Here is a 23,050-nt window from a genome sequence, read left to right on the forward strand (position 1 = left end):
AAATTGAAATCAAGTTTCCTGATTGTTCTCATGACTTCAAGTTGTCTATAGATGAGCAAATCTCAAATCTACAACTATTGTGGTCATGAAATACTTCTCTTGGATATTCATGCTTTCTTTTGGAAATAATATGAAAATATTTTTGTGGGGAAACAGTCCTCCCAAGTCATGTTTGTTAATAAAGCCTTCACAGCTGAATTTTCACGTATGTCTCGAGAATTAACCTTTTTGGCTAACCTAATGAACAAAAGTGAACTAGAGAAGACAAAAATGTATCTGTCAGTTGACTCAACACAGCCACAACTGTTTTACTTGTCACCGCCACGCCACTGAGCTCTGAAAACATTCATTTCAACATTTGACAGCATATTAACAGTCTCGATATCGTGGACTCCTGTTCAGTTTGCTATAGGCAAGAGACCATGCCGTTACACAAGCCAGTAGATCAATTGGTCTTTGGTAGAATCTTAGTTTAAGACTCTTTAAGGCACTGATTTATGCACAATTGATCTGATCAGCCATGCAGTCAATGTGATTTATTACCTAAGATGGCCAAAACCCTTTTTTCTCCTTTTTCATGCAGTAGTAATTCACCTCATTAGAGGTAGAATCATTATAGGAAGCTACTGAGAAATAAGAAGTTGAACCTGCTGGCCTCACTCTTTAGTTCCCCCGGTCAATGGATCTACCAAACAGTAACAGCTAAGAGCAAGGCTGCTGTGCACACATACAGAAGACAGTGAGTTCACACCATGACTAGAGGTGGAAGGACAGATTAAAGGGGATTCTAATACTCCTTTCACTCTGAGACATTTGTAGACAGCAAACTTGTTCATTTAGCTTCATGAGAAACTCATTCATTTCATTTCTAGCACAAGTTTTTGTTTCTTTATTTAACCACCATAAGACGAATGACTTGTATTACCTTGTAATTATGGTGTTTAACTAAACATAAGACCAACCATGTGCATACAAGGGTTGGCAACCTATCATGTACACATGGAGATTCCCGCGTGCACACACGCACACCCACACCCACCCACCCACACACACAATTAGAGTCTCAGTGTTACACAAGATCAAATTCTGAATAGCCCCAAAAGATTCACCTATGGGTAAAATACACATGTAAATTCATGAAGTTATATTTTCTATAATATATTTTGGAGGAAATGTCTACAGGTTATATATGGTACAAGCATTCTTTTCCTCTCTTTAAAGTGTATCCCCCCAGCCAGGTCCTTTATCTAAGTCTCTACTGACCTCCTTAAAATTGATGAACAAATAGTTAAGGTAGTGCCATTCCATGAATCAATTCTACTTTAGAACAGAATATTGACTTGACACCTCGGTTTCCTTCCATTCATTCTGCTGCTGAGAGCTCAAATCCAGGAATCTTAACTCTAGTAGCCTCAACCATGCATTTGCCTTTGACTTAATAGGGATTCTGCACATCACAGTGATTTCATAGGATAATAGCTGCCCCCTACCACCTCTTCTTTTTCTAAAAGAATAAGCATTCTGCCACTTCCCCGCCTGCCCTCCACCCACACTATGGATGCAATAAATGAATGTGCAATACTCTACAGTTGAAGATTTGACAGCCACACATTAGCATGATTATGCAGTACAAAAAATGTTGAGGGGTAGTACATTATTTCACCACATATGTGCTATATAAATTGTGAATAGCTTTGATTAAGAAATCCAGATTTACTTAAGCCCAGTGATGTAATTTCTGTATAAAAGCATACCATGAACTCTACCTTTGATTAACTCTGACAAATGACTCCTTTAGAATATGCTGAATGAATGTACATTTTTTAAGCTGAACACTGTTTCAATAAAACAGGGCTTAAAATAAAACAAAGAACAAAATAATTTGCAAAATATATGAATGTTTTTATAACTCTCCCAGGAGGTAGAGCACCACCTGTCCTTATTACTAAATCAGCAATGCTAAAATGCCAGCACATTTAGCTCTTGAACTAGTTCAAAAGAAATATGGTGTGTGTGTATGTGTGTATTTATGGTGTGATGTGTGTGTTTGCATATTTGTAATCACATATTAAAAACCAGAAACCTTTACTGGAGGGATCTTGGGTGAAATTATTGCAGCATAAGAACCATATCACTAAAGGAAAATATAGTCTGGGATCTGGAGTTCTTTTTTCATTGGATCTTTGCTATTACCTACCAGAACTTTTTCTTTCATCTTCCCTATTAGAAGAGATTAGTTGAAAGCGAGTGGCTTCTCTTGATTTGGATTTTTGTTTCAAAACTTTGGCTGGATTAGTATTTGATAATTACCTACTTCTTGAGAGAATTAAAATGCCATGTTTATAATACATTTAAAATGTACATTATAAATTAATTACATTTAGGATGCTATAAGACAATTAGTAAAATTCATTTTATTCAGATACAAATCCCATTCTCCAAATAAAACCTTGCTTATGTTATTAATGACTTAACAGAATATTTTCTTTTCCTTTAATTAATTGTATTTTCTTAGCACCAGTTTTATAAATAGAGTAAGACCCTCAAGGGAAAATACTGAGCTGGTACATAGTGGCTTTCTGGTTGTTGAAATCATTCACTCTCTGGACTTGTGAACCACAAAGCACCCACAGCTCAACAAATCCCAGCATAGCACATGCCATGTCATGTCTTACTGCTTTTACACAGTCCTCACATTCTATCCTTCCAATATAGCTAAACAGCTCAGTATTGATGGTGACAACAAGTGACATCATGGTCTACGGGATACAGTTCTGCCATTTAAGCACGTGTTGTTACTATTTAAAGAGTTCAAATTTATTCTAACTTGGATCCACTTGGGATGAATATTTTAGCTGGAGACCCAAAATGTTCTTACAATATTGTCTCCTGTAATTCTTTTCTGAAACGGATATGTAATCTAGTAAAATTCTCTGTGGGTTCTGCATGGGTTTAAACGGTGAGTGACAATCTCTGCCTAGTTAAGGTACACATTTTACACGGTGAGAGTGCCAATGAGTGCATTTCATCAGACACTCCTCGAAGCTGTCTGGCCAATAGGATTGGTTTGAAAAGGTTCCCTAATCGCTGTTGAAATCACTGATAGTACTGTCTGTCCACACTATGACAGACAAAAGCTGAAATGTATTAAACATAGCAATCCATCATCTTGCAGATGGAAAGCAGGAGCCAGGCCAGTTCAGAGGCAGTGACTACCCGCTGCTTAACAAAGGCCGGAGCCCTGACAGTTCAGTCCCTTCCTAGCCCCACATGGCCACCCCTCCATCTAAGATGAATGAATGTAATCAGTGAGGGAGAAAGCCTGCTGAGGACCTCAAATTCAAACATTGTTATGTTTAAAGAGCTGCGTTTTTTTTTTTTTTTTGTCATAATCAGAACTGTTGCTTCAACAACTTTCTCCCAATATAAAAAGAGATAGGTATTTCAGTAAACAAATAAATAAATGAGTGGACTGTGGATTCAAGAAAGCTTATCCTGGAAAATACCGCCTTGGTTCGTATACCGCTAAGTTTTGAGAGCAAGTTTTGAAATAAAGTTATGAAACCAACTAAGGAGGAAGTTTTTGAAAAAAAGTCACTCAATTAAGGGCAAGTTTCTATTGTTGGAAGCAACTTAATAGTGATGTTCTCTTTGAATGGCCAGGAGATTATTATTTTTAAATAAGCACCAAGTAGAAATGAAATGCTATTTGCTAAAGTTCAATTCATTTTGCATACTTGTTTCTAATAGGACATATGAGTCACAAAATAGCCAAAGGGACCGAAAAAAACGTTCAACTGCTAACAGCACATTAACAAAGTATAGAAACGAAAGACACTTTTCTTTGGATTTCAGCCTTGTCATTTCCAATTTTCTGCTCCTTGGACATGCTTGTATTCAAATTCTGGAACATCTATTCAGCATATCAATCCTAATTAGACAATCTGGGTCTGGAAAGGATGAGAGCTGGGTCATTTGCATAATTTAATCATAAATACTCAGTGATACATATTTCCAAATGCATTTGTACAATTATCTTTTCATCCTTGGGGCAATGGTATTAATATGATTAGGCAATATTTCTGGAAAAAACAGACAAGTATGCACTCTTTTTAACTGCAGCTTAGGGCGATATGAAAAATTAATTAATTTCTGAAGAAAATCAATTTCTCTACGTGACCACATTAGACACTGCTAAACCAAGACTCAGAAACCTCTCTCAATCACTACACTTTATCAGGCCCTTCTAAATTCTGATTAGTATGTGAACAATTCAATAGAAAAACTAGTAACATATCAAAAAGCATCTTAAATGTTGAAAGATCTTTCTGTCTACTTTTCATTTCATGGATGCTACCCTGCTTGACTTTAATGCATTGTTATTTAACCAGTCAATGAGAAGCCTGTGCTTTTGGTGTGAACTCATCTTGAGTGATCTTTTATTAATGTACATTAACCAATTTCAAGGACAATAGGATAAGGTTACTTTTAAAATGCTTTCTCAAGAAATGGATTTATATTCATCTAAAATAATCTTAATTCATACAAGACTGTTTATTATGAAAACAATTAGATAAACTAAGTTGTCCCAAAGAGTACTATTGTTATAAGAAAAACACTGTAACATACTTAGCACAGATATAAGAACCCAGGTGGCTAATCTGATTTTTTAAAAAGAGATTTGGCTTTGTATGCTGATGAGTGCAAAAGAAAGAAATCACATTTGTGAGTTTAAATGCACTATTCTTTTCTTTTCAATCAAATGAAAAAGTAGAAATTACTGCATGCAAATATTCAATATTCATTTAATTTGCATAAAGGTGCTTGAACAAATTTTTGATTCTAACAAGCTCATTTTTCATGCGTTTTGTCTTTCATCCTAATCTAGCATCTGTCATTCCTTTTTGAAGTTATTATCGGCCCAATTCCCTCTTGGACATGGTTGCTGGGTGACCGGTATCTTAGCACCCACTTTGACAGGAACAGATGTGAATCTGATCAAGAGATTTCCCAAGAGTACCTGAAATCACAAACAACTTTTGTGAAAAACAAACAGCATCCCTGTCATGGACCCTTATTTAACCTACTCCCCAAAAGAAAGAGCTAAGAAGTTACTCTAGATCAAATATACCATTTTAAATTTTATTTCCTAAACTTGGAACAAAATACATCTGAAAATATTATATTTTCATACTGTTGAAATTGGGGAATCTGACCTGAATCTCAACAGCTCAAAACCCCAGTTTGTTCTGTTTTTGGCTAGATGCTAATAGGTAAATTTCATGATAAGTGTTTATATTTTCATGCACAATTTCACTAGAGTTTCTAAAAAAAAAAAAAAGTAGCAGGATTATTATGTGGATAATTTAGATGACAAAGATATTTAAGAAGATGTAATATTTTTTAGTGTTGGAAGGCTTCCTATATTCAGTATGATGTAGAATCTTGTACCAATATCAAGGATTACTCCACTCATAAAGAATTATCTAAAATATAAAAGTTCCATCTTTCATGAATATTATAGCAAGATTTTTTTAAGGTTAATTGTTTGGTTTTGTTTTACAGTTCACGTGATATACCATCAATCATTATTGGAAATAGAGCAGCAAAGTGCCGCTGGAAGACAGAAAAGGTCATAGAAACTTCATATTATCATCATTACAAAAGTCAGAATAGGTTACCTCTCCTGAACTTGATTCTTTGTAAGAACAGCATAATGTAGTTGGGTCATGTGATCTACCTCCTTCCCTTCCTTTTATCACAGTAAGGGAAAGTGAAGACCAAGAGCCATGTTAAATCAACATAAAACTAGTTGGGTCAAACTTCCAAATTAAATATTAAATCAAATGTTGATATTTTATAAATATGGCATCAAAGTGATCTTAGGGAACATCCAAATAATTGATTTAATTTTTCAGCTTCATTCATGTGTCAAGACAATGCAGAAAAATGTTAGCTTGTGAAAGCAAGTTTTTTTGCAACATAACAGCCAGTAGAAAAGAAAAAAAACAACATAAGTTTAAAACTCTAAATATTTTCTCCTTGATAATCATGACTTAACGATAGTAAGGCAAGTAGTATACTTTTCTATTGGAGATTTCAAGGTTTTTTTTTCCTTATGCTAAGAACTGATTTGTTTTAAGCATTCTTACTAGGAATTTTTATGTTTGGTTCTTGCAGGAAAATAAGCAATCATCCAAATGGTTTTATCAATGTTAAGTGAAAAAATAAGTTAAAAAGTCCTTAAAATTCTTTTTAATTTGAATTGGGAAAGGAACATCTTAACCTTGGTTCTAAAATCCTATTGTGAATTATTCAATCATCATAATTGTAACAGCAGATATTTAAGTAGGGGTATAAATGTATGTGTGTTGCTTTCCCTTTTATGAAGTGTTTTTATGTATATAAGAAAGAGAACAAGTCATTCTATGTGGAGAATATGTCTGTAGTCTAAATGTGGTCATTTAATACCATGAGTTATAAGCGAAGAGATATTATAAATCTACCCATTTATATTCATTATCCATTTGTATAAATGTGATATAGCATTTTCATATCATAGAGATTAAGCAAACTATTACACATCTAAATTCCTCTTTATTTTGAACACATGATTAACTTAAGTTTTTCAACTTGGGCCCATCCACATCACTAAAGTACATCCAACTAAAACAGAAATCGCTTTTATGTATCCAATTTATCACTGACCACCTTCATTTGTTACCATTAGTGGCAAAAGCAGCTTTCTGGAAGCCCCTTCATATAGTCCAACAAAAAAATAAAATATGGAATATAACCTCTTAAAACCTGAGTCTAAGAAAATTAAATATATCGATTGAAAATCCTTATTCTGAAATGTTACCACAGGGAACGAGTCACTAACAGAGTTTCCTCCCCTACTTGGACTGATTCTTTAGTGGAGGGAAATTAATAAAAAATACAAAATAAATGTCCAATTTATTTGGACATTTATAAATGTCCAAATCTATGTTTAAACTACTTATATCTAGAATGTATATTTAAAGGGTAGATATTTTGTTTTAAAAAGTAACATCTTTATCCCTTGTGAAAACTTGAATAGTTGTAAAATTTTGATGGCACTTTGGCTTACCTGCGAAGTATCACTTATGAATGATATTTTTAAAAATTCCTAAGAATATACAGTTACTAAATTTGGTAGCCAAACAGGTGTTAACAGAAAGAAAAATCAAATTTGACCCAGAAGGCTCCAATATTAAGGTTTGAATTGGGATCAGTTCATTCCTTTCCCATGGGGTAACTTGTATAAATGTAATTCTATGGTTTCATAAAAGCAGGTCAAGTTTCTATCCCTGGGGGTCTTTTGGCAATTTGAAGCATGGAAGCACTGTTGCTGGCTACAAGTTCAAATCTGCATGTACTACAACTGGTGTAAAGAAAAAAAATAAATGAACAGCAGACATATATTCATCTTTGATTACAATACGCACAGTCAGAAGGTTTTGGGAGGGTAGGAATAAAGGTGTCAGAGCTCACAAGTCAAAATATTTTGAAACCATTTTACTTACTTATAAATATATATGAATATCTGATAATGCAAAAAGTGGTATGGAATATGTTTTTAGATAACAAAATGCTAAGACGAACTTCTTACCAAATGTCGTTTTGCATTTATTACGTGCAAGTTTTTTTTTTTTTTAATTTCACAGGCTTTAGATGAGGCAGAATCTTTTAAGTAGTCACTGTTTTATAACCTCTTTTCTACTTTACAAAAAAAAAATAATAATCCATGCATTCTTGCACTTTTACCAATGATGTAATGACTTGACAAATGCCATGGAATGATTGAGAAAGTAATTGATTTCAATTTAACTGGACCTCTACCAGGTGTTTTCAAAGACAATTACGGTCCACTGCAAGAAGTGGCAATACACATCTTCTTATGTGGACCTGTAGATTAACCTATTGACCTCATTCCTAACTCATCTCATTGATGGCAAAGCTTTTAGAAGAGCAATCATGTTTTTAAGTTATGAAATTGTTTTCCTATCCTTTATCCACTGATTTCAGAGAATATGCTTGCTCCAAAGTGCAAGCGGCAATGAAATAAACTAATAATAGAAATGGAGCAATGACATCAAGCACATTAACTGTTATTCCATAATGTACAGATTCTAGTACCTAATAGCTCAGTATCTGTTTCATACAAGTAGGATAATTCTCTGATATAAATATTTTCCATAGAGAATTAAAAGTACATTTTAGTTATCATAAACATAAAGGTATAGGAAAATTAAAGTAGGTTTTTAATCACTGTCCTAATAACCATGTAACATTGTTCATAATTATGTTTTAAAATACTTATGTATAAATTACTTCTTTTATGCTAAAATTATTTTTAATTATATTTTCTGTTGTCATTCAGTAAAGTAGAATCTCTTTTTCAGTGTTATTTTATATTTTAAGAAATTATGGAAAGGAAAATTAAAGTCCATTTTTTGGTAAGGTGGTTGTCCTCTGGCCCTACATCCTACAGGTCTGTGTGTGTGTGTGTGCGCGCGCGCACGTGTGAGCCTGTGTGTGTGTGTGTGTGTGTGTATGTGTGTGAAAGAGAGAGAGAATACATACACACATATACATATACGTAAAAGCTTTTCTAACAAAGGTATTATAATTATTTAAGAATAAAAACATACACTACAAATGGGCTAGGTTAATATAAAAAAAGATAACCACCACAAAGACAACTAAAATACTGTTAAAAATTTTACACTTGTTGCATACAGAAGGACATCTATCTTAGTATAAAATGTGTGACTGGTAACAGGACAATTAAAAGTGTTCTAAATTATTCATTCAAAATCCAAAGGCCCTATTAAACTACAAATTGCCTAACTCAAGAAATAAGTATTATTTCCAAGATATTTTAAGTATAGAACAGGAATTAACACTTTTGAATATAACAGTATATTTCTGCAGAGCTGTGATGTGTTCAAAGATTTGTTACACCTTCAGTCATTTGCTTTGTTCATACATAATATAAGGCTATGAATAATACAGTTCATTTACTGTTGCTATTAATAAAATTTCAGAATACAATCAGTTTAAGATTTTAACAAAATACTTTGTCTGCTGCATATGTGAATATAATAAAGTATTTCTTGATTAACATATTCTAGAGATTTATTTTCATTATCTTTCCTTAAGCAATGGCCAGTATCCCTTAAATTGAATTAGCAAGTATTTACTGCAAATTCTTTTTGTGCATCCATAAAATAATTCTCTTTCAACTAGTACTCTTACTTTCCTGAATGTTTTGCTTGTCCTTGAAGGAAAGTATTATTTTTTTCCTGTTGTGACAGAAGAGCAATCTAATTACTTAGAAACATTTGATACACTGTGACTTTCTAATACTTTGTTTACATCTCCATTCATTTATTCTAAGGAAAGAAAACATTCCTCAATTCTTCAGTGTTACTAACCAGAAATAACCAATATACTTAGTTGCCTATTTCATTATTGCTTTGTGAAAATCATGCCTGAAAAGCATATCCTTTTTTTTTTTGGTCAAACATATACTACCTTCAAAATCCACTGCAGGATTATTATAAGTCTCCTTACATTAAATTGCATTTATGCTCTGCAGATCATAGTAAATAGTTTTGACTTCCTCCTAGAAACATGCCATGCATTCCAAGTATTATATTCATCTCATACAATAATATGTTTTAGATGCTTTAGCTAAGCTGTCTTCTTTTTAAATCACTGCTCTCTAAAACTTTTTTTTAAAGCAGGTAGCTATTCAGTGTGTTGCTGTGCTGCATAGTATTAGACACATCAATACACTTATAAGCACAAAATTATAAGAGCAGTTAAATAATGATATAGTGAGTTTTCCAGTTTAGTAAGTTGTCTTTGACAACTTTCACTCAAGTCACGTACATTTAAATGTGTAAAAGAATCCCAGCTTGATATCCTGGCCAAGCTCCAAGCTAATTTGAATCAGAAAGCAACAGGGCCACACCTTTAACAAAATTCAGTCATTGGCCACTTCAATATGCAATTTAGAAAAATCTACAGATGAATTTGTTTAAATGGGTGAATTCGAATCCTCTTAGCATATAAAGTAAATCCAAGCCAGAATACACAAGAAATTTCAAGTGTACTTCATTCAAGGTCCCTGATTTTGGATCAAGTAGTGATTTAAATTGTTCTCTTCATATGATTATATATACATATATATATGTATATTTATATTTATATGTATACATGACTACATATATAAATTGACAGTTATCTGCTATTTTAGTCAACTAATTTTAATTCTATAATCACTTTGAAAAATAATAAGATTTCATTGATTGATTGCCTAATTTATAATGAATGGATAGAAAATCTGTTCATAGTTATTTGTACATTTAAATATAAAGTTAATTATGAGCTATAATACATACACTCTAAAAAAGTCTTAGAAACCTTCGCAAAGTAAGTAGGTACATCAAAATAAAGTGACCCAACAGTTAATCTAATAACAACTAATTACTGGACCAAATATACTTAAAAAAAAAAGCATGTATCAACAATTAAAAGTTACTTTAAACGACAGTCACTGTAGCAAAAAATTACTTTTGACTGGAAACACTTCAGACAAACTGAGAAGAAAAGTAAAGGAATTTGAGCACAATGTGGGCTCACATAGTCTCTGCCATGCTTGAAACACATAAATGTGAAGATCAGAGTCTTTTATAACACTTATCTGAGCCCCATTTGGTGGGCTTTTAACTCAGGGTTTTCTTCATTAAAAAATAAACTACTGAACATAACAAACATAATGGAAAAGAGATCCCTTAATGCAGTCTCAAAGCCTAAATATATAAATATAAATGTATTTTTAATATATTCTTAGCTAAAATTTTTAAGTTGTAACATTTAAACAATAATACACACACACACTAACACACACATATATATATATGTAAATATATAACTGACCAATCACAATGCAGTAACTCAGTAGTTAAGAGAATGGCACATGGTGATACCTGGTAAGGTCATTCTAGTCTTTTAACAATTCAAAACATAAAGTGATAAAATTTTACCTTCATTACATATTTAAATACCCAAATAGTTAATATCAACTTTTTTACTTTCCCTTGTCATTTTAAAGGCCTATACTTAAATGTGACATTTTGTAAACAATCTGAAAATGAAATTCTTAAAAAGATAAAATTCAGCCCAGCTCTAACTTTTTTAAGAACCAAGTAACAAAACCCTTAAAATCAAAATGCTTAGTGAAATCTAGAAGACTCACCTGTACCTATTTAGAAGGCTTACTTCAAACTAATTTCTTCAACGATTCAAAGGGAAACAGTTTACAACCTGTGAGAGTTGCATTTCTTATTGTATTTTGCAATACATGGGTTCTGTGTTGCTAATACAATGCAATTTAAATGATTGTTTTACCTGATTAACAAAGGCAATTGTATGAAACAATTCAGTAAAATAACTTGGAAAGATAAAATAATACTAATTGATTGTCAAAGCACAAATTGTTCCTAAAATAACAACTACTTCGTTGCACATTAAGCTAATTTACAAATGCTACTTACATTTCAAAAACAAAACATCAAATGAGAAACAATAAAGCATATTATGTTTTCGTATGCTGGTGAATCACACATGGTAAATCACCAAAGAGTAGAGTGATTTATGCTCAAATCCAGCCAAGACTTTAATCAATATTGGGTGTCACATATCAGGAGGTTGGGGGAGGTACTGAGGCAGAAGGAGAGTGGCTAATATTGGTCTCAGTAATTTATATGCAACTTCCGTGAAATGTAGATTAAACAAAAAATAACAGCAGATTTGGACTAACAAGACGAAGATTTACAAATTCTGTATTAAATGGGATACAAAAAATTTATGAAAGGAAGGGAACTCTGAAACAAAATAGTCTGTTTATTTTACATAATCTTTGTAGCTTCACAAAATAAAATATCCTATGTGCAAATCAAAATAAGTATCTCAGAACATTAACTAGACATCTTTGCAGTTCAGAAAGTAAACCGTCCTCATAACTGTGGGCACTCTTTACAATAATGACTGTATGTATTATTGGAGACTAACTCCAAGAAAAACAACAGGTTTGAAAAATACTCAAATAATTCAAGAATTTGCATGAATGCAGTATAATTTGATAGACCAAAGTAAATCTTAGGTGAGAATAGCCTTAGATGTTATTTATGTATTAGTTATTAAACTGTAATAGACAAACCTTTTAAAAATATTCAGAAATAAGTGGTGGAACCAAACTTAAACTTTCATATTTTTAGGCCTTACTCTTCTAATTATGTCATAATCTTTAGGAAATGTTATAAAATGAAACATTTGACTTTATAGGAGCCATTAATCGGCTGTAATACAAAAACTTCAAAAGCATAGTCTCTCTTCATTTGAAGTAATTTTTAATTTATCTGTGCCAAGCATTGTAATTATCTGTTAGAAGTGAATCTGTATGTGTGTTGAAACTTTCTATTACCAATGCAGAAATGCAGAAGTCCGTGCCATTGAAAAACATGTAACGGGGGAAATGTTCAGTAACTATAGACTGGTTCAGTTTGCCATCTTTATTAAAAGTCCTGACAAAAAACAGAACCAAGAATTGGAAAATATTTTATACTTCTTGTATTAAAATTGCATCCATATATCACTCCTAGAAAAAAAAAGACTTGAAAAGTCTTTCAATTTGCTGTCTATGGATGGTATTGACTTTTAAGACAAAAGAATACTGTTTGCGAATATATCTATATGCATATAAAATGTCTGATGAAATTAACTGGAATCTATTTAAGTTAAAAACTGCACAAATCCAGGGTTACATAAGACCCAAATCTGATCTGAAAGATCCTGAGACAAAATCACCTTCTGGCAATAGTCAAAAAATAAAAATTTTAGATGACAAAATACAGCAGAGTCACTTTTTATTACCTGAATTCACAGAAAATTGAATCCTAATCCCAAATCTACAAACAAGCTACTGACTCATACAAACACAGACTTGACCATGTACATAATTACTTTTCTTTTGTTGTTGTTGTTTACTGGTTACCAGTTAATTAAGTGACCTCTGTTGCACCAGCCAAGATCATGCAACTAATGTTTAGTTTAAAAATAATAATTGAAGGAAACTGATCAAAATCAGACTTTGTCCTTTGACAACTTTTATAAACATATTTCCTAACATTTTCTCTCATTTTTCAGACTCTTACTTTTAGCTTTACTATCAAGCAGGTGATAGTCTCTGTTTCATCTCCTTGTGGAAGTGACAGATGGCTTCAACATTTATTCTAGTTTTTATAGATAGCATACTGATGCAATAGCCTCAAGCAAATTAAATTCACTCTAAGGTTTGTCACCAACTTACTGAGCCACTTTGAGCAAGTTATGAACCTTTTTTTCCCTTAACGTCATTTTGGTTTCTCAGATTCTCTGGTATCTAAATGCTATTAAGAGACAGAATTAGATATATCTTCTGTGAAAAGATGAGAGTGCTAATATTTGATGTTTCTTGCACACTATGTATATAGCATTTTATATAGTTTGCCTTTCTGCTCAGTTGTCTTATCTTCTGCATAAATTATTCCTTCAGATAGTCTCTTTAATAGCCAGAGGAGAAAAAAACCAGAATGAAAGGAATCAATATACCTAGGTGAATGAAAAAGGGATCTTAACAGCAAAGGCGTAAACTGGACTTGAATGGAAAAAGGAATTTTAGTTTTGTAAATTCAAGATAAAAGATATTGTAGGTACGGCTTTCAAAGTTAAGAAATAAGACAGAAACACTTGTAATTATCATTAAAATAATAATATACTACAATGTACACAGTATGTTTTGGTGAGATAGAGTTCAATGATAAGTTTTCTATTTTTTAGTCAGTGGCAGAGTTAGGAAAACCTAGGTAGAGATCTCCAATTACACATTTTCTAAGGTTAATGACTGCAGTATTTGCATGTATATAGGTTTGAGTAAGCCTCGTAGTTGATAAAAGATCAAAATGCAAGATGAAATCAACAAACGTACGTTTAACTTAAAAATAACCTAAAACTGAGTTTCAGAATAACACAATAAATTGTAAAGTATTATGACCAGGTGATGGAAATATAATTAAAGTAGTGATGAAATATTTTTGAAAGGATAAAACAGTTCCATTGGACTTATCTTTCTGTGAAAGTTTAAACTCCAGAGCTACTGCTAACTGCAGGGGAAAAGAAACTAATTAAAACATTTTTGTTAATAACTTTTAGGAATATTCTCCAACCATATAGTGAGGACTTCAGTTCCAAACTCTAAGCAAAAATTTCAGGAAAAAAAAAATCAAGGGAATAATTGTAAAAGATGTAACACTACCTGCTTTACGTTGATTATAGCGTTGCTGTCATTGAAGGAAGTTTTCTCTAACAATTCTTTTGTGTTATGTGAAATGATCATTAATTATCAAGTACAGTATGTACTGTAAGAAACACACAAAGAGATTTCAAGAGCAAAGTGGTCTGATTACTAAAGAGAAAAACAGTAGCTCTTCCCCAATTTACTGGATAGGTAGACAATTTTATAACAATCCTATCTGAACTGGCTTCAAATTTCTACTAGCATTCTTTGTAACAACTCTGTAACAATTTTCTACCCTGATCCCAGTAGTTTTAACAATAGATTGTTGGCAAATATTTTATCGTCTGGACGTCCAAGAACTCCAATTATCTCAGTAAATGACGTTTAGTGATCAAGATTACCCCTCAATCTTTACTGCCACCTGTCCATACTCTTGGGCACGTGCGCGCGCCTACACACATGCACGCTCTCAGCATTCACCCAAAAATAATAGAAATGGAGATTCTAAACCCAGACCCACACCCATGCCCCCATGCAAAAAAGTGGCAAACAAGGAACAGAGTTTCTGGTTGGGTCAGAATAAGTCATTTGCAGGGTTGGAGTTGAAGCCTTTTCAGTCCTACAGCCTTCCCTGGGCACTAATCAGAAGTCTCCCAAGGAAGAAACGGCTAGGGACTTTTCACCCTGCTTCCTTCTGGTCTCTTTCTACCTCTCATTCCTTCCCACCTCAGTTTCCCTAGCACTACCAGTGGACACCCACCCTAAGAGAGTAAAACTCCGTTCCTTCTCTCAGTCTTAAAACTAGTTTGGAAGGTACCGAAGTGTCTGCGCAAATTTTGCGCGCAGTTCCCACGCGCCCGCTTCTAGTATCCAACTTTCCCTACTCTCTCACTCAACGGCTTCTCAACTTTTCCCTCTGCTTCGAACCGGGTACGAGGCGGAACTGTTAAGGCGGGTGGAAGATCTTCCACCCCGAGAAACTGACAAGTTACCCCACTCCCGCCCCCTCTCGGTAGATCCTCCCCCCAGTGATCGTTCATTAGCATAAAACCGGTCCAGCCAGACACCGGGTCCCTCCGCCTCCAGGGTTCGCGCGCTTTGCCCGGCTGTGGTAGCCACGGCAAAGGGCATACAGGTCTGCAGAACATCCCAGTGCAAAGCTTGCACCTGTTCATTGCGTGAGCTAACCTTAAAAAAGTGGGGGGGGGGAGGGGAAGAAGAAGAAGAGGGAGGAAAAAAAAAAAAAAAAAAAGGAAAAAGAAAACCAGTTTGGAGAACGAGAGTGTGCGCTATAGTCTTCTTTCCTCATCTCTCCAGTTCAGCTTCCAAGAGTCTCAGGCACCCGGTCACCTCCCCCTACAGAAGGAAACCTGCCGGTTCCCTGCATCTGCCCCGGGGCTAACGTACCCCTTTATCTTCTTTGCACAAGCTCACAGGCGGACACACGCACACGTGCGCGCACACACAGACCCCTCCCCTCAGCGGGCTTCCCCTCAGGGCTTTGGGGCTGAGCTTGCTGTGGGTCCCTCGGGATTGCCCTGGGCCTCTCGGCCTCGGAGGTCTTTCCCCTCCCGACCCCGAAGGGGCCCACTCCCGCGGCTTCTTCGCGGGCCCCTCACCCGGGGCGCGAACTCCAGCTCCCGAACCCTGCGGTCAGGGTCACGACCTCTCCCCACCCCCGGGACGCGGCTCGGCGCCGCCGACCAACCCCACCGGTGCCCCTGGGCTCGCGGTGGAACCCGGGCTCGAAGGAGCACACACTCGGGCAGCCGCGGCTGAGAGGGGTCTCCAGACGCCGGCGCGGCCCAGCAAGGGGTCGTGGCTCCTGGAAACGCACCGTCCTCCTCCTTCCCACCCCCTCCGTCCCGAGGCTTGGGGTTCCCGCGTCCCCCCAGCGGCCAAGCCCCTGAGCCCAGGCGAGCAAGGTGCGGACCGGGCGGAAGAGTGAGATCTGGGCAGGGTGAGGTGCCAACTTCTCAGTAGGTCGGGAGCAGCTGGCGAGCCTCGAGGAAAGGGAGGAGAGGGCCGTGCTCTCCAGGGCGCGCGGCTCGCGGGCGCGCGGAGCCAGCGGCGCCAGGAAGGGAGCGAGGGAAGGGTGAGGAGGCGGGAGGGAAGGGACCGCGGGCGGCGGGGCTGCCCCCGCTCTTTACCTTGCGTTGGTGCAGTCATTGTAGAGGGTCTCGAAGTCCTTCCTGGAGATGAGTTTGCAGCGGTTCACTCCGGGCTGGATGGCGCCCAGTCCCCTCAGGATGCGAACCTGTTCCACATTGCACACCACCGGCGTGATCTCCAGCCGCTTCAGCTTGGTGTAGACCGTGTGCAAGCCCCCCACCAAGTGCTTCAGGAACAGGTCGAAAGCCTGGGGCAGGCAGATCAGCTCGCAGCCCTCCACCGTGAAGGAAGCCACTTTGGCCCCCCTCAGATCCACCATTTTGCACTCATTATTCTGAGGGGTGTTTTCCACTGGGGACGGGGTCGAGTACACGGGTTTCCCGGGGAGGGGGCCGCAGCTGCTGCTGCTACTGCTGCTGCTGCTGCTGCTGCTGCTGCTGCTACTGCTGCTGCTACTGCTGCTGCTGCTGCTGCTGCCGGTGCTCGCGTTGATGGGGGTGCTGGAGGCGCCGCCGCCGCCAGCGCTAATGCCGCCGCCGCCGCCGCCGCCGCTGCCGCCGCCGCTGCTCGCGGTCGCCAGGCTGGGGTTGCAGTTGCTGCCGCCGCCGCCGCCGCCGCCTCCGTTGCCCGCGCCGCCGCCGCCGCCGCCGCCGCCGCCGCCGGTGGAGGTGACTGTGGCCGCCGCCGCCGCCGCCGCCGCCGCCGCCGAAGCGATGGGCTCCGGCCGGAACAGAGTTGGCCCTGAGGACGCCGGGGGCCCGATGGACGGAGCCGGAGACGAGGTCGCCGAGGAGGTGGAGGTGGTGGTGCCGGAGGAGGAAGCAGACGTGGAGATCGGGGGTTGAGGGGGGACCAGCTGGGTCGGAGGGATCAAAGCCGCCGGCACTGCCATGGTCACATATAAGGGGAAACAGGAGAAGGAGAAGCGAGGGGAAAAGTTGCCACACACCCCGGGGAGGGGAAGGGGGAAAAGGGGGGAGAAGGAGCTAGGGGGCAACAAGAACAACAACTCGAGGGGAGAACGAGAAGGAGAAAGGGAGAGAAAGGGGCATAAAAAGGAGGTGAGGGTAAGAAAGAGCGAGCGCAGGAGGGGCGAGCGCGAGAGGCGCTCTGGAGAGAAACGCACAAAAGTGTCCCGCAAGTCGAAATGCGAGTCCTCTCCGGGGGCTGGGATCGGGGGCTGGTTTGGGGGGGGGGGGCGGGGGCGGGGAGGGTCGGCTGTTGTTGTGTGGGTCCCGCTCTAGCACAAAGTTAAGGATGAAGGTGAAAAGGAGGAGGTTTGAAGGACTTGGGTTCTCCCTGGCAAGTACATTGATCAAAGATTGAGAGGGGAATGACAGAGAGAAAATGAGCTGAAAAGTGCAGGCTGCCGGCTGGACGAGTTGTTGTTGTCACACGGTGCAGAGGGGAGGAGCTCCGGAAACTTGAAATACCCTTTGAAGCCGCAAAAACCTCACTCACTAGTATTAACCCAAATTATCCAACCAGGAACTCGGAGCAGACACTCCGAGAGCGCGAGACACAGACGGAAAGCCAGTGAGGGAGCCAAGGAGGAGGGGTGGGGGGGGGGGATAAGAAACTATGCGAGGGACGGAGAGGAAAAGCCGGGGACACCGAAGTGGCGATCGGAAAAGCAGAGGGAGATGATCTACTTCTCTTCTTCTACTACCGTTAGGTTGCATGTCTAATATTCCCTTTCGTCCGCGACGACTCGTAATTTTATTCCAAAACCTTCTAAGCAATCGCCTGCCAACTTAAAGAGGAGTCAGAGCGCTCTGAGCTCTCCTTCAAGGATTTAGGATACATCTCCGCTCATTTTTGCAATAAGATACAAATGAAAACACATCCCCTCACTTGATGATTATTAAGAAATTATTTTCAGGAAGACTCACATGTAAGCAAAGCCTACGTTTTCTGCATCTGATTGTTTTACTCTGTGTATTAGATGATTTGTTAGCGATTTGTTAGCTTAAAGATAGTGGGAATTCCAGGACAGCTTTCAAATTGTGGGGGGAAAGTCAGTCTGAAGTCACTTAAGAATAATGGAATCCTCTGTATTCAGTTTCTTATTTCCTGATGGATTGTGGAAAGAAATGCTTGCCACGATGTGGATCGTTCAGAATAACTTCACTTTCACCTCAAAGGCAGGTCAGAAATGCTTGTTTTACCTAGAGACTTTTTAAGGAGATCGGACATCCTGGAAGATTTAGAAAGTGGAAAACAAGAAAACACTGAATTTTTTCTTACTTAAAACTCTGTAATTAATTCACCTGTCTTGCACAGAAAACAACTATCCACGCATCCTATAAGACCCAAAGCTAATTGCCAGTGTGTTAGTTGAGTAACACATTTTCTTTCATATTTGAGAAGCTCCAGTGTATTTGGGGAAAGTCCTTTTCAGTTTGTCAGTACAAATGTGTTTTGTAAATAATGAAAAGAACAAAACAAGCTCACTAGTTGACTTGTAAAGGCAGAAAGGGTGCTATTTTTAAGCTGTGCTTAAAAATACTAGGCTGAGTTTAGACTGACTCTCTTCCTCTTTGCCTTCTGTCCTTCTCTTTCTTCCCTTTCTAACTTGTTGCATGGAGCTATTTTTTTTCAAGGATTCTTGACCAACATATGATTTGAGCATACGTCAAGTTTGTTCTCTGTTTGTATCTCTAGGAATCTTAAATAATTAGGCTTTAATCCTGCCTGCACATGTTTATTAACATCACAATATACAAACAATGCTTTAGCATTGGGCATATTTAAAAGGTAAACTATTAGCATCAGGTTCACCGTGTTGGGAAATTTCACAATGAAATTCTACCATTTTGGTGCTGAAATGATTATCACATTTCCCTTTGTCATTTTAATTCTCTAAACTTTTTGAAGTTTAGTGTCAGAAGTTACTGGAAATATCTACAGAGAAATATGGCACCACTGGCTAATTTGTCTAAGTTGATGCTAAACTTTTGGGGTCCCACCAGTTACATCAGGAGGCTTTTCAGAGTAATAAGAATTCAGAAAACTGATTGTTGCCAAAAAGTAGATAAACTTCTACAAAGATAGCTGAAGTTTACACAGTTGTTTGGCCTGGTTAGCCAGTGTATTTTAATACACTCAGAAATAATTTATATTACTTTTTCACTACTCCTATCAGTCCTCCAAAATAGGGATTCGATATATATCACATATATCAAAACACCACGTTAAATGTTTACACGTTTTAGAAAATATTACCTTTTTAAAAAATGTCAAATTACTATGCTAATGAGAGGAGGAGGAGAAGATATTGAGCCCTGAAATACTAATTTTATTTTGGAATTGCATGCACAACTTTAATAAACTCTGAAATAGTTTGAAATGCTAAACTATAGTTTCCTCCTTTTAAATTCCAGATTCAGAAATTGGAAAAAAAATTGGAATTAAGTGCTGAAAATCTGCCCTTCCCATTCTCGTTTCTCACATTTCCTTAAACCGCCACTCACCCAATACCTGCCACATTCGGAAGCCACAGGCAGGAAGTAATAATAGCTGACCAAGGCATAATCCCACCCAGCTTCGAAGCAAACTCCAAATTTTCTATAGGGAATCCTATGCCTCCCAGCACAGGCTCTGTTCCTGGGTAGGGCTTGGGGCATTACCTCCACCTGAATGGGAGCTCACTCCCTCCATCTCAGGTCTCTCTCATCCCTTTCTGGGAACTACCACTTGCCCCTTTGATCAAACAATAGGGTTAGAAAAAGCTTATAATGCAAATTGAAATGAGTAAGGAAAAAGACCTCAAATATTTTAAGATTTAAGATTCTTTCTCTCCTTTTTTCTTTTTATTTCCTCCCCCCCCCCATTTTTTTCCTTTTTTGAGAAATGTTACCAACGATTAAGGCAAACAGTATTTAACAACAGCAGATAAATCAACTCCACAGAGATTTCAAATTCTCACTCTTTCCACTGCATCTTTAGCTTTCAAAGCTTTTGTCTCGTTTGTTTATTGTTTTACATCTCTGGCTGTTTCAGGTCCTTTTCCTCCATCTCATCTTTTCCAACCTGCACTCAATTTGCATAAGCAAAACTCAAAGTACTGTAACTGATATTAGAAAATTCTCCCTGTGTTTTGTGAAGACGTATTGTGCTGAAATCAATAAGACTGTTTAAAATTCAAAGACCTGCAAATCGTTCTGTTTGTCCTTTGATAGGGCCTGTGCTGATTAAAATGCTACCAAGAAAGCTTAATTGCTGCACTAATTAAGAAGTCTTTAATTTCTTTCCTAGGATGTCGTTTGAAGCTGAGCTTGTACCAGTTCAGGGAAGGTATTTTCTTCCCTCCCTCTGCCCCCTCTTGGCCCCTCCCCTCTCCTCCCCGCTCCTCCCTTGCCCCCGACGACATCCCAATGAATGGGAACTAATAGACAGAGTGGTCTCAGGTCTCACCATCTATTACTTAACAAAAATCGACACAGGATACAGAGTTCAGTGCAGTATGAAATGCAGTTTTCAGAAGAGCTGTGAGGTTGTAGGAGACAGTAGGGAAATGCAGAGTAGCTGTTGCAGCTCAAGTCCCGGTGAATACCTGGATGACAACAGGCACTTTAACTCGATGATGAGGGCATCCTATTTGGTTAAAAGGGGGCAGTGACAAGGAAATGCTTCTACTGAAACAGGGAAACATAAAAATGTATTTTCCAAACCTCTGGTTTAAAAAAGAAGAATAAATCTGTAGGAAGGAGGATTTATAGTTGGGATTTGGTAAGTATCGTTTTATTTTATGAGTATAAAATCATGAATTCTATGGGGATTTATTTTTGACCCTTTTTATAACCCAGGGTGGCATAGCACTGTATTACATCCTTTCCATCCTTTTCTATTGACCTATTTTATTCACTGATTTCTCAAGTGGGGAAACTGACTAAATGATTTCACAAAGCTTTCTCTGTAATCAATAGTCATTTTTTAGGTTTATTCATGCTGCATTATAATTCTGGTAAATGACTGCAAAGCAGAAGATTGTAAGAAAGATACCAATATTGACAAAGCCAAGATAAGTCATGTGTTTAAATCCTCAGAGTTTCAAATAGCAATTGATACAGTTATTTGAAAGAAAAAGATTGAAAAATGCATATTTCATGGAATATTAAAAAAAAACAACAAATGATTGGGTAACTTAAAGACAACACATATCTGCATATATTTCTTGTATATCTCAAGATTTCCTGAAAGCTTTGAGTATCCTCTTTTTACAGCATCACTAAGTGAAACAGAAACAATTTGGGCATATGCACAAAGGCAACAAGAGAAGGTTCATTACAATTTTATTCTTTTAAGTTTTTCCCAAGTTCTGTTAGAAGCATGCACAGAAAAAATACAGATATATTCTCCAGATATATACTGAATTCCTCTCAGTGACAGGACAAGGAGATAACACGCTTAATAGATTCAAAGGGAGATTTACCATTCTGAGCACGACGTCACTCTAATTATGTTTACTCTAATTGAAAGCAAGGTTTTTTGGAATCTGAAATTACTTTCAGAATTTTTTTTTAAATAATGCAAGTGGATCAAATGTTGATCACAAGCATTTCAATCTTTCAAAATGTATTGGAAAATTAAATGAAAAGTGGAGTTTGGTACAAACAATGCCCCAGGGCAAAAAACAACTAACACTAGATTTTCCAGTCCAGCCATAACACAAATCAATTTGAGCACACTTCTATGGCCAGACTGCCAGATTGTTATGACTGCTAATTCACTCAATCAAAGAGTGCATTAGCACACCCGGCACAAATAGCTTTAACAATAGAGTGCACTTCTGAACAATTCTAAGATATATCACAACGGAGAAGTAAAGAGGAAGATCATTTTTACATCTGCATATTTACTAATGGACCTGTTTCCTTAATAGGAAAAAGAAAAAAAAAAAAAGACTGAGATTAACTTCAGGCAGAGGTTTATTAAAGAGCTATCCAAGTTTGGCAAATCTAGAAAGATATCAGGGTACCAGTAGTTCACTGACTTTGTTAAACGTTTCTCAGGAGAGAGTCCAAAATTGATGTTTGCACTTCAGTAGTAAATCATTGAAGATGGAGAAATTATGCCAAGTAACTCTCTCAAGCCTTTTTAACTTAGACACTCGGCCTCTCCAATCAGCTCAGCAGATAAACTTTGACTGCTTTAAGTTCAGACTTCTCAACTTCTATACTTTCTGCCTCTGCCTGCCCCACTTAGGGTTCCAACTTTTGACTTTTAGTGACTCTCACTTCCACAGTCTTCCCCTCTTTTCCAATTCCCTGCCTCTTCTCAAGAACAAGAACAAGGCTTTTATCTCACGGATACACTCTCTAATCAGGCTCAGAGAGCTCCGTGATAAATTACCCAAAGGACAGAAGGTGGGGAACTGAAGGTGAACACACTATAACTTGAAGCACTGAAACTTTGCATTACAAACTTCCGTCCTTAATAAAGAAGTGCTTTAAATGGTTATAAATAACTCTGACCTGTTTAACAGCATGGAAATGCATGGACCGTATATATATGCTTACAGAATGCATATTGTGATTATCTCTTCATATTCCTGTTTGAGTAGATCTC

At 37.6% G+C, this 23,050-nt stretch overlaps 1 protein-coding gene across 1 annotated transcript in view; it reads right to left on the reverse strand.

Moving 5' to 3' along the window:
- DACH1 (dachshund family transcription factor 1) overlaps positions 1 to 17,846 on the reverse strand; it is a 426,163-nt gene extending 408,317 nt beyond the window's left edge. The window contains exon 1 of the mRNA XM_059378140.1: positions 16,519 to 17,846. Coding sequence (XP_059234123.1) covers positions 16,519 to 17,372 — 854 coding nt within the window. The 5' untranslated portion in view covers positions 17,373 to 17,846. The remainder of the gene's footprint in view (positions 1 to 16,518) is intronic.
- Positions 17,847 to 23,050: the final 5,204 nt, after the last annotated feature.

This window comes from Mustela nigripes, chromosome 15 (assembly GCF_022355385.1).
Source record: "Mustela nigripes isolate SB6536 chromosome 15, MUSNIG.SB6536, whole genome shotgun sequence".
Classification (NCBI taxonomy): Eukaryota; Metazoa; Chordata; class Mammalia; order Carnivora; family Mustelidae; genus Mustela; species Mustela nigripes.